Here is a 13,213-nt window from a genome sequence, read left to right as displayed (position 1 = left end):
GTGAAAAAAAAATAATAAAGAACCCTTAAAGTAGTTGATATTTTTTCTTCATCATCAGGATTTAATTTCCCTTCCTGTCTGGTAGGCCCCCTACACCTTATCACAGCACAGCTATGCTGTTGCGCCCTCTTGCTTCGAGGTATGAAGGTTTTACTATTCATGCAACAGGGGGATTCCCAATACTCTGTAACACAGGAGTCTGCACAGATATTTATTTGATTAGATATACCCCAGACTCACATTTGTATGAATGTATAGATGTGTGATGTCAAACTACTAATGTAAATTTTAAATACGGCAGAGCTACACAGTGCCTTCACAAATAAATTTGGCAGGAGGCATGAAAAGATTTGCTGTCAGCGGTTGAGCTGCATATACTCTCAAGGGTATATGTACATATGATGTGCAGATATGGGGTGGTCTGGGACTCCTGAATTACATGTGGTGTCTTTCCAGTGTGGCTAACATATCTAATACTTTTTTTGGTGTGATTTTAAAAAAGTAACCTAATAGGATAACTTTAAGAATGGCCTAAGTCATCTTTGAAAAGAAAAGATTATTAGACAACTATAATGGCAGTGTGAAATTCCCCCTTGTATAATAAGGCTTCATTATACAACAAGGTGACTTCTGTGCTGATCTGTGTCTTATTCAGGCCATTGGAATCTGTGACTACAGAAGGAGGGTAAATATAAGTGGCCTAGGAGCACAAATCAACAACTATAAAACAATGTGATTTTTATTTGCAGCAGCCACATTCTTTCTCCAAGCCTCTACCTTTCTCAGAATGTGTTTATGAATATGTCCTGTTTATTTGCTGTGTTTTACAGGCTGAGACTGCAGCTAACCGGATCTGTAAGGTGCTTGCTGTGAATCAGGAAAATGAGAGGTTGATGGAAGAGTATGAGAGACTAGCAAGTGAGGTAAAGACAGCTGTATCTGTAATGTGGTGATAATTATGTTCATGAAATACTGAAACATGAAAGATTCATGCACTCTCTGCAAGACAGCAAAGTGAAGACACTATGAGGTTAAACCTCACAGTGGTAGGGTACAAAGCTCAGTTGCCCAAGATGTCAAGGTTCAGGTGAGTCCTTTGCCACAGACTTCCTGTGCGACCTCCAGCAGGTCACTCAGTGTCATTAATGTACCAAAAAGGGTGTTTTGAGGACTGTCATCGGTCTGCCCCAAGACCAAGCTTGCTGTCTCTGTAATCTCCAAAGATAACCATCCTTGACCACATGTGGAACATACAGGATCCTGTCACTCCGAGCAAGCCCGTTGTCTTTGTGTACTGCAAAGCACACCTGGACAGGGTCTGTCAGGGTGTTCACAATGCACCTGTGAACACAGGCAGCAAATGAATGAAGAAGGGGGCACATTGTGCTCCTCCTGTCCTTTCTTGGTAAATGGCAAATTTGTTGAGTCAGGACGACCGATGTGTAGTGTACAAGTGAGAGGTCCCTTTTCTTTAATGAATAACCTGCAAAAACATACCAAGATCACAGACACAAAGACAGTAGTGCTACATTGGCACTAACGGACTTCTGAGTGAAGATTTTTATATGACCTGAGTTACTTGGCTGGTGTCTGTCCTGATCTCATAATTGTGACTACTTGAGACATCAAGACCAATACTTTTGAAAGTGGCAAGTGATTTTGGGTAACTCAGGTTTTTAATAACTAGCAAGAGACAACTTACATGTGTGTTCGTCTTTCTGAAAATCAGGGTATTTCTAGAAATACCTAGAATATCTGGGCAAATGAGTTAAAAAGTATTGTTCAGCTTTGAAAATCTTCTGCTTACTTGCCATTAAGGCACTGATACCAACTGAGGTCATTAGTATTAAAATGGAGCAAACTTGATTAGGATTTGTGCATTCAATATGGGTTGCTTTTCCATTGCCTTTATTTCAGTTGTTTGTGTTGGTTTGAAAGCTTTTAGAATGGATTCGCCGGACAATTCCTTGGCTGGAAAACAGGACCCCAGAAAAAACAATGCAGGCTATGCAGAAGAAATTAGAGGATTTCCGGGACTACCGCCGCAAACACAAACCTCCCAAAGTCCAAGAGAAATGTCAACTGGAGATCAATTTCAACACTCTGCAGACAAAACTGAGAATCAGCAATCGGCCAGCTTTCATGCCATCAGAGGGAAAAATGGTTTCAGTAAGTAAAGGAGGCATCAATGTTCCATTCTCCTTTTTGTTAACATTCTCACAAAAATTTCCATGTGAAGGATTGAAATGCCATTTTAAGTCATCCTCAGAAACTTCAGTTTGTTGCGCTTTATCAATATCAAACCACTCTTTTTACACATACCCTTTCATTCTAGAATCTTACTTTCTTTTAAGCGTGCTCCTGCCTCTTAGAAGGCTTTCCCCAAGGGCAAATTGTCTTGAGACGTGAGATGATACGGAGCTTCCTTTGGGAGTGTTATCAATACTTCTCTATCAGTGAGACCAAATATTGTTTATTTAAGCAAAACTCACAGTGGTTTCACTGACAGTTTGGTCATCAGACTTAGAGAAACAGGCATTGCTCAATACATGTTTCTGCTTTTTTCTACTTTTTAAAATTAAATTTTGTTTTTTCTTATGTCTGTGAAGATAAGAATAATCAGTACCAAGAATTCTCATCTGCTTATAAGTATTGTGAGTTGACTGTGTGTCAAAACATTTCCTGTGGAATATAGCAAACCTGTTTCTGTACTCTGTTCTATCATTGTGTTTTGGTTGCTCAGATTTAATAAAAAGACAATTGCACTATCTGAAAAGGGCCGTTGTCCACTCCCCATACGCAAAAAATAAGGGTCCTATTACTTCAGTTTCCTACTCATGCCTTTGAGTTTTTGAGGAAGCTCACAAAACTTTGCGTACCACAGAAAGTGAAATGAATTTGTATTCCAGAAAAAATACACACCAAATCCTCTTGATACTAATTATTTTGCTATTGTCGACTTCTGAGAGTGAAGCACTTTTGATAACAGATGGGTATGACATAAAAGAACATGCACATTGTAAAACAGGAAGCAAAAGCAATATATTGGGAAGACACTGAACATGTAGCTATGCTTGGAAGCCATTTGTACAGGGGTTCCTTTCATGAACCCACCTGAATAAGCTGAGCTATTAGGAGCAGGTGTCTGGGCTACAAGACTTCCTGAGCTGCCTGACAACGTTTTCTATGATTCTGTGATTTTACAAAATCTGGACATAAAAACATTTGCTCTCTTTTTGGAGCAAAATTGTGAATGAATCAGAAATCTGCAAATTTGGATAAAAAGAGATTATGGTTTCATCCCCTCTCTCCCATATATTCTCTTCACAGGATATTGCCGGTGCTTGGCAGAGACTTGAACAAGCTGAGAAGGGCTATGAAGAGTGGCTGCTGAATGAAATACGAAGACTGGAAAGACTTGAACACTTGGCTGAGAAATTTAGGCAGAAGGCTTCCACTCATGAACAGTGGGCATATGGTGAGGAGAGATAGCTTTTAACATTTTTAATGTTTTAATCTTCAAAGTTGAACTGTCAGTGCTGAATATTTGCCAGCCAGAAACTCACTCATAAGTAGTTTGGACAGTTTTAGAAACCTAGAATAATAATAGAATTTCTGGTTTTGTTGACTGTAGTCATGATCCTAATTTGTAGGCATGTTGCTAATGAAATGTAACTGTAAAAGTCATACTCTTGAGGTAGTGAGTCAAACTTAATGGGAATATTGAGCATTTGAATAGAGGCCATTACTGCTAATGCATTCCTATGTATTTGTACACCAGCAATCCAACTAGAAATGCAGTGACACCACTGGTTAAGTGTGAAATTATTAACAGAGTTATTCTGAGTTGATTATCATTTGGCCATCATGATGTTTTGAATAGTCGACGTAAACTACACGATAAAGGACTCGTTTCTGCTTTGATCCATACCCTGGATTACACCCCATTTATAGTTCTGTTTTTTAATGGTAACCTAACCTTACGTGTAGTTTTAACGGCTACAGAACTTGCATACAGTTTTGTTGGGGACCATGAAACATAGATCTGCTCTATCATCCTATTGTTCGCCCTGACAACAGTCTTCCTGCTTCTGCCGTGCTTCTGGCTTTTCCAGCTAGAATCTTTTCACACTGTGAAAGTAAACCAGAGTCCACCCCATAACACAGTTGCTGGAAGCGTGCAAGGCTGTAAATGGCTGCCAAGCAGATACTAGAAGGGAAACTACAGTGTTTATCATCAGCCCTGAGAGCCTATTTTCTGAGCATAAACTACTCATGGTGACATGTTACGGCTGTTAGGCAGGGAAAACTTCACATAAGCTGGTACATAACAAGTGAAACAATAGTCCCTTCTGGCTCTAGAATTCACAGAGCTGTGTAATGCCGTGTGGTGAGCTGCAGTTGTAGGGGCTGTCTGTATAGATTCACTTGTCCAACACAGGAGCTACTGAGGAGTGGTATTTCAGTTTCTGATTTCCTCTTTGCTTCTCTAGCCTTTTGTAAATAGGTTGGCATTTCCCACTTAAAATTCAGTGTTTGTTTGATACAAAAGGCAGCCACACATCTCTTTTTTTTTTTATATTTGTTTTTGAAAGTGTTGAAATGAATAATGAATTGAAGGCAGAACATGAAAAATAATAACAGATCATTAGTAAGAGTGAAGCTGAGCCTAGCAGTGTGATTTCTGGTTTCGTAAGTCCACTCTACAAAAGACTTATCACAAGTTTAGAGCTCCAGTTTTTGCCAATATGCCATTTTTATGCCAGTTTCTCAAGCAATGCAATACTCGCTATTTTAGACCAGTATAAACAGCCTATGCAAAAATCAAGGAATTACTGAGAGATCTTTAAAAATATATATTCTTAATTAACACTATTCTGATGAAAATTTGCTACTGATTTCAGTGAGGGTGGGACTTCATCTCATATATGTGATTTTCACCATGCCTCAGTTTAAAAAGTTGACTAAATTTGCAATTGTTCTAACCAATAAATTAGTAAAAAATGACTAACATTTTGATTTCCTCTTTCAGGCAAAGAGCAGATCTTACTTCAGAAAGATTATGAGTCTGCTTCTCTGACAGAAGTCCGCGCCATGTTAAGGAAACATGAAGCTTTTGAGAGCGATTTGGCTGCTCACCAGGACAGGGTGGAACAGATCGCTGCCATTGCCCAGGAGCTGAAGTATGTTCCATTTAAAGGCTTGCAGCTGCTGACATTTAACTTTGCGATAAACTCTTTCCAATGAATTTGATAGTGTCATAGGTACCAACGTAAGAATTCCAGAGATAGCTTCATAAGTATATTATCTGAGCTGGTCACTGAGACCTTTCCCTCATCTCCCCCTTACCCCCAACCAAATATAGATATTCAGCTGACCAAAATTATTTGAAAACAAACATTTTAAAATTGTCTCAACAGTAATCTTTTAGCATTAGCTCTCCTGATGAGTCTTGTGTGTTGATGGGAATGCTGGAGGTGTTTATTTCTCAGTTCATATGGTCTGCTGAGAGGTACTGGCTATGAGTTGTTTAACTTAGAAAATAATTTCACTTACACAAATTACAGATTAAGCATCTTCACTTGAAAATAAAGCATTTTCCCACAGGTATATTGGTCCTTTCAAAAGGCTTCACATCCCTAAATTATCTCTATAGTAGTGGGTAATGCACTGACTTTTCTGAAGATTTAATTGTGTCTAGCATGCTTATTTTCAATCTCTTTGTATTATATTTGGAAGTGCCATTGTCTCCATTTTACAGAGAGGGCAGTGGGGCATATGGAAATTACATAACTTGCTCAGGGTCACATGAGAAATCAAGCACACAAGCTCTCCTATAGGAGAGCAGGTGTTTTCACCCACAGTTCCATCAGCTTAGCCACAGGACCAACACTTGCTCACTCAGCACACTATGCTCAGCTTTATAACCAAAGTTGAGAACAATTCTACAACACATTTAGGCTACATCTGTATTGTTGACATCAGCTACATAGCTCAGGGATGTGAAAAGTCAAAGTCCCTGACTGACAGGCGCCCTTATGGCAGCGGAAGTCCTGAATGTTGATGCAGTTACTCTGGCTAAACTCTGTCTTTATCGGTGGACCTTGCTGTTGTTTGTGGGAAGGTTGTTAACTCATTTGTATGAAGCACAGTTTTGTCAGCAAAGCTCTGCCCACACTGACAGGACTGTAGTGTTACATACTGATGTCCCTATTCTGGTAAAGTCATCTTGGTGTGTACGCGGAGATAAGCACTGTTGGTTTTATAATCTTATGCAGTTAATTGCAGTGGTTTTGTACTGTAAATCAGTGGCGCTACTCCTGATCTTAGAAATTTGGCACATACTTAAATTCATTGCTCTCCTGCAGTGTAAATCTTAAAAGCCAACAGGAACAAATGTGCAGTAGTGGTCAAAACAGGAGCCAAGATCAAAATTCTCAGATTTCTGCCCTTGGCTCCAGCTCTCCAAGTTTCAGTTTCTCACCTTCTTGAATAGACAAAACAGTTACTACTCAAAAATGAAGTGTTAAAAACATGCCCTCTTTTCCCTTTGTGAAGGACCATGACTCATAAACAGCTCCACATTCATTAACAATTTAAAAATCAGCGAGTTGTCTAAAAATAGTTCATACCTGATAGCAGCAGCACTTACAGTAATTGTATAATTCAAATGCATTTAGAAGAAAAATCCTATTTTTCAAGATTGTTTAAAGGAGGAAAAGTAAAGCACAGTGGGCAGAGTAAGTCCTTGGTTTTAGTTAGTGTGAAAGGAGTCTGAAAAACACAGAGAATGGAGATTTCACTGAGTCTGGGAGCTTATGAAACACCTTCTGTCATGCCTTGATCCCTGGTGTGGAGTTATTTGTTCCTCTTCATACTAAAGAAAGTTTCTGAAACACCTAATCATTGTTAATTCAGCTTCAGCTTTACAAGTGATGAGAAACTTTGGGAATGTAGTATACATAGCACAGCATCTGCTTACCAGCATTTTGAACCCTGTGTCCTTTACCTCTGGTCAGGCCAGTGAACACTGTATCCTGTCTATTTTGGGATTGTCTCTTCTCAGTTGTTTCAGTAATTTGCTGTGTGAAGTTAAACAAGATATTTGTGGCCTGGGCTGCAAAGGTGCTGAAAACCCATTGCTTTTAGAGATGCTCTACTTTTGACTCCTCTGCTTCTCCATACGATGGGGCTGTCAGTGCCTGACTTTTCACTAAGACTTAGTATCTCAGTTAGGCTTAATGCCCTTGGAGAACACTGAATGAAAGGTCATAAAGGTCAAGTTTTATTATTAGCTGCAAGCAAATGGGCAGCTTCTATTTAAATATTTATTTTAATTATTTATACATAATTTCTCACACAATGAAATTATGGAGGAAAATGCTAATTTCTTTCTCCATTCATATTTTTAAAGAAGGATTGACTAATGTCTGAATGCTAAGAAGTGTCCATTGACACCTGATCCAAAGCCTATTGAAGTCAATGTGGGTATTTTTTTCTTGTTTTTTTTTTCCACCACTGGATCAGGCCCTTACAGAAATCAGCATTTGTGTCTAAACTCCAAGTCAGTACACTTCCATGTTTTGTTTAGTTAATCTCTTAGCTGCCTAATGTTGCTGTTTCAAAGGAGAACAATTGCTGTGTGATCTCGAACTCTACCAGTTGCAGTTTCCTGTCTGTTCTGATGTTTTCTGCTGCGGCATCTCAGTCTACTGTGTGCTTAAGGTTGAAGTTGCTAAAATCTGGTGCTGTTTAGATAAAGGATTTGAGTGTGTGTGCAAGCAGGTGATTCCAGCCAGGATGCTGCTATGAGATTGTTGTGTTCCAGCCTGTACAGACTTAGAAATCCTTGGCAATGGGGCATGACAAGGCTTGGATAGAGCTAAATACAAAGCTGGAAAAAGTCAGGCATTTCTAAAATGGGATTTGCCATTTATGACATAGCAAATGCTAACTAGAACTTGAGTGAGCTGTAATATGAAGTGCTGTATTCATTTATGGTCTTGTGTGCTCATTTCAATGTTTTCAGTCATCAAGGTAAAATTTTGGGAATGTAGTTGCATATCCATCACTTCTAATATAGCAACTGGTTTTCAGCCAAGACAACCACTATCTGTAACACTGATTTGGAGAGTCTTTGCTTCTGGAAACCTGGGCTCAAATTGTGCTTACGTACATGATTAACATGAGCCTGGTTCTGAAGCAGTGCTAAAGCATGTTGCTCAGCAGGTTATTTTTGTGACACTATCACTGTTCCTAAAGTGATCTCATACTTAAGTGGTTCTCTGGATCAGAACAAAATTTGACTAAATTTTTAATTCTTTACAGGTAAGATTGAATTACTTGTGAGATCAATAGGAATAGCTTAATGATTTTTAAATTCCAAAGGCTGTAGTTTTCAAATAACCAAACAAATAGAAATGACTGTTCCCTTGGAAGCTCTGTAACACATGTGCAGCAGTACTTCGTGTATGCATGATAAGCAAACCCTTTTTTTACAAAATGTGAAATCTAGTCTCTTCACAGCTTCAATGTTGAGAGAGATAGAAAAATTAATAGGACAAGGAATGTAAACCTACTTTTTATTTCCAAGTAATTACTCTCCTATGAGTTGTTATTTCTTCCTCTGCTCCTGCCTTGAGCAGAAAAATGTTCTTTCACACAGATCATACACTTATTTGAATTAAACTACAGCAGACCTAGAAAGGCAGTGGAGCTACACTGTTGAATGCCACTTGGTGATCGAACTTATGATTTTTTACCCATGAGTGCCCTTTTTAAAAGTTGTTTTGATAATATTATTCTCCTACCTATTTGTCCACAGCACATATCCCTGGAAGAAATAGGATAGCAGAGATCTTATGGGGAATGACTGAACCTCCCTGGCAGAGCTGGTGGAGGAACATTGCACATTACCTTCCAGGACTTTGACTAGAGCTGGTACAATCGGTCCTTCGCTTTCATGGAAGGACACCTGCCGTTATCTTAATAGACAAAAGGAGATAAGTGATCCATTGAAGCAAAAATAAAATTTGCAGTACTCTCAGGGATGTGACCTGGAATATCTGGAAAAATACCCTGTCCATATTGTATTAGATTTGGTATGCGAAAAGGACCAGAATACAAATCTCCGCATCCCATCCACTTAGTGAGCTCACCAGCTCACACAGGAACATCATCTAATAATGTCAATATACTATAATAAAAAAAAACAAATTCCAGCCAAAAAACTCACAGCAGCAAAATATATTTCAGCCTGTTTCATCCAAATATCCATGCTTCTGACTTAAGATTCCTTAACAAATAGATGGCTTTTGTTGCATCGATTGAAGACTAACAAAAAGGCTTGCTCTAAAGGCGGAAAATTTTTGAGTTAAGGAGCCCTTGTATAGTATGGCTTACTGGCAGCTTTCTCCTTACTTCTAACAGTTCTACTTTCACAATTTTGGGTTGGTTTTGTTATCTTTTAAAATTGTTATGGCATTTTATGTTTACTTGTTTTACCGTTCTTCACTTTCAATGGTTGATTGATTGCAGCACATCTGAAGCCTCTTTTAAACAGAATGGTTCACATACTTCTCAACTTTATCCCGAACCAGATTGTTCTGACTGAGCTTAGAGGAGGAAGCAGGCACAGTGCTACACTACCCCTGGCCTACAGTGTAGCTTCTTGGAGGAAAGCTACCTCTGTTCTCATTTTGTCCTCTGTGATTCTCTTAAGTTACTGGTGGAAGTGATCTGTGCATTCCTCTTGCCAATTACCTGAAGAAGAATGTTCAAAAGAAAGGAACAAATTCTATCTCCATTTATTGTCTTGTTCAAGCCTTAAAGTGAATCTTAGCTTCATATTGCCATGCTGTCGTATAATCACAATTTCTGCAATGTTTAGTACTGGGCAAAGTGTCCTCAAGGAGCAGCCAAAAGCTAAATTCAGTGGATGATGAAACACCAATAAAAGTGAGCTTCCAAAGTGCCAAACACAGGTATTTTATTATGGTCATGATGGCTGCAGTCAAACCAAGGGGATTATCTGCCACTGAGATCAAAAATTCAATTTGAGACAGACTCAGTGCAGAATCTCAGGACAGAGCCTTAAAAAGTTATTCCAGTCTTAGGCAGAATAGTAAGTTGCTTTCTGTCAGGATAATATAAGCCTATTAAGCAGGTGAAAAAGCAATTCTAACTGCTACATCCTTTGTGAATGCACTGATTCATGCTGGTGACATACTTAGGTCTGGAGATTCCTGTTCTCTGAACCAGCCAGCTCTAGGGTGTAGCTCTGTGAAGAGTTCCTGGAGAGGAAGACTAACACTGTTCTTTGTGCCCCAGATCTGGGCAGCCCCTATTAGTATTGCCAGGCCTGTGAGAGAGACATTATGCTTTGAATGCAACCTGAGGTCTATTTCTCAGTTAAATAATTTCAGAGCATATGAGGCTGGAAAGGATCATTGGATTACTTAAAAAAAAACATATATTTCAGGCCAATTAATTTTAAACTGTACCAATCTTCAGAAACTTGATAAAGCCCCAGACTGAAGCATTCTGGTCTTCAGGAGATCAAATTGCTTGTGCCACAGGAATAGCTGAGACAAAGACAGTTAGACACCTTAATTGTCTTTAATATCTGTATGTCACAGATGGATACTTGATTTTTCTCACAACAGAGCAGATTGATCCTGTTCCTGTGCTGTGCTGCTTGAAATGCTGAATATCTAGATGACGCGTGCCTATACTGCAACACTTGCTTACCTGGAGGAGAAATATTGCAAAAAAGAGGGGAAGAATTACTGAGGGCCAGTGGAAGAGTGGGGACCATGCAATTGCTCCCGTCTTTCAGAAAGTCACACAGATTTTTGTCTTCACTCTTTCGTAGTGAACTGGACTACCATGATGCTGCAAGTGTCAATGATAGATGCCAAAAGATATGTGACCAATGGGACAGCCTGGGAACACTTACTCAGAAAAGGAGAGAGGCACTGGAGGTAAACCATATAACAACAGTCAGCAGCTCACCTGAGGCAGGGAGGGGAGAATGAACCATTTGTTTCAGATCTGGAAACAGTGCCATTGAGCATCCACCTTGGCATCCAAACAGCAATAAATCCTTTCCTCAGATCGCCATTTCATTTTGGTGTGGTTTCATTTGCAAACAGATTGAATTGCTCAGAGCAGACTTGACCATGCTCAGCTGCCAAGGACAGTCCTAAAGCAGCAACTAATGGCATGCGGTTTATAGCACCACTCTTTGGGAATTTGATGTCCAGCAAGGATGACAAAAGCCATTAGGTGCTTACCTTTTCATGCTTGTCTCAGCTTCATCAAGTGAGGTACAGGATAATGTCCAGCACTGGGTTAATTTTTTGGTAGTGAGTATTCCAAAGCACTAAGATACTTTCCAAAACCTTGTTCCTTAAGAAAAGAGAAAGTCACACACATGCATGCCAAGGTGGAAAATGTATGTCTAACTCTTCCTTTTTATACTTACAAGAAGTTACTAAAGCAAGATTAGCAGATTTTAATTGATTTGCAGATAGATTTCAATAACAAAAATACTTAAAATATCAGCAGTGACAAAGTCATTTCACCTGTTGTCCTTCAAAGGCATACACCCCTTTTAACATGTTGGATATGAGAGTATCTTTACTGCAATCACTCCTATTGCCTTGAGTGAGAATCCTTAAAGCAGGTGGTGAAATCAGTCCACAATACAATCAATTGCTTTTGAAAAGATGAGGCATGACTTTGTGCATGGGTGGGTATGTGTGTGGAGCTAGGTCTTGCCCTACTAACAAAGGAATGTACCTTTCCCAACCTGTACAGAGGACGGAGAAATTGCTTGAAACGATTGATCAGCTTCACCTGGAGTTTGCCAAAAGAGCAGCTCCTTTCAACAACTGGATGGAAGGTGCTATGGAAGACCTACAGGACATGTTTATTGTTCATAGCATAGAGGAAATTCAGGTAAATGGTTGTCTATTTTTTGGCTTACAGTCATAGGGAAGACAAGAAAAGAAGCTTTTCCTTCTTGGAGAGTAGAGCACGTGTAAGAAAAAAAAAACATCTTCTCTCTTGACATTTTCTCTGCGACAGGCAATGCCTGCTCTCTTATAAATAGGGTTCTTCATTGGTATGAAAGCATATTCCAGAGATCATGGAAGAAGCGATGGCCCTGATAAAGTCAATGAGGGCTGTTTCATGAATGTATCTACATGTATTATTTCCTGTATCTACAGATACATGTAGACAGGGTGTTTGGGAGGCTGAGACCGGAGCTGAGCTTATTTACAGCAGATCTTCCAGATGTTGGAAGGAACATTAAAGTTTTTGTGCTTTCCCTCTCTGTTTCCGATTTTAGAGTTTAATCTCTGCACATGATCAATTTAAAGCTACTTTGCCAGAGGCAGATGGTGAAAGACAGGCCATACTGTCAATCCAGAATGAAGTTGAAAAAGTTATTCAGAGCTACAACATGAGAATAAGCGCAAGCAATCCTTACAGCACTGTTACTGTGGAAGAGATTCGTAGCAAGTGGGAAAAGGTAACGTATGCTAAATACATAAAGGACTTTGTAACATAGTATTCTAGTTCAGGAATACTGAGAATATTCAGAGAACTTTACAGTAAATCTATAAATTATTCCAGATCATCAGATGCCAGAATTAACTTCCTACAGTATATTATGCTCTCCCTTACATTTGCTAGGCTTGCTTCACAATATCCCTTGCTCCCATCACTGAATATTACCTATACCCTTTTTGTCTTTTTGCTGGAACAAGAGAAGCATGTGTTAGGGCTAGTGCTGGTAGTTGGCTAATGGATGGGCCGGGGGTGCTGTCAAAAGAACGGGAAATGATTGTATTCTTTCTCTCAGTATAAACAGTAGTTAGTGTGTCTCTTCTACCAGCTGCTGCTTTTCACAAATGTTGTAAAAAATTTGCATCTTTAGGACCATTAATGTTCTGTCCAATTAGACTGAAATCAGCAATTACCTTAAAAAATTACTGGGAGGGATTAAAGAGAGGCTCTTAGAGCAATCACACAAACTGTATTTCATTAGGAACCAAGACATAATATGCTGAAGGTAAATGGTTGTGTAGAATGTATGCATTTACCAAATACATAAACTTACATGGACAAGAACACACCCTCAATGGGTTATAAAAACTATGCAATAAGGACTAAATTCAGAATCTCCCAGGGCAATCTAGAAGTG

At 39.2% G+C, this 13,213-nt stretch overlaps 1 protein-coding gene across 1 annotated transcript in view; it reads left to right on the top strand.

The window, feature by feature from the left end:
• Window positions 1-13,213, top strand: part of ACTN2 (actinin alpha 2) — a 71,835-nt gene that overhangs the window by 45,566 nt on the left and 13,056 nt on the right. The window contains exons 9-15 of the mRNA XM_068420438.1: window positions 831-923; window positions 1,939-2,169; window positions 3,331-3,478; window positions 5,033-5,183; window positions 10,874-10,982; window positions 11,821-11,961; window positions 12,356-12,538. Coding sequence (XP_068276539.1) covers window positions 831-923; window positions 1,939-2,169; window positions 3,331-3,478; window positions 5,033-5,183; window positions 10,874-10,982; window positions 11,821-11,961; window positions 12,356-12,538 — 1,056 coding nt within the window. The remainder of the gene's footprint in view (window positions 1-830; window positions 924-1,938; window positions 2,170-3,330; window positions 3,479-5,032; window positions 5,184-10,873; window positions 10,983-11,820; window positions 11,962-12,355; window positions 12,539-13,213) is intronic.

This window comes from Nyctibius grandis, chromosome 1 (genome assembly GCF_013368605.1).
Source record: "Nyctibius grandis isolate bNycGra1 chromosome 1, bNycGra1.pri, whole genome shotgun sequence".
NCBI lineage: Eukaryota > Metazoa > Chordata > Aves > Nyctibiiformes > Nyctibiidae > Nyctibius > Nyctibius grandis.
Note: the sequence above shows the minus strand (reverse complement) of the source record. Positions and strands in the feature narration are given on the sequence as shown.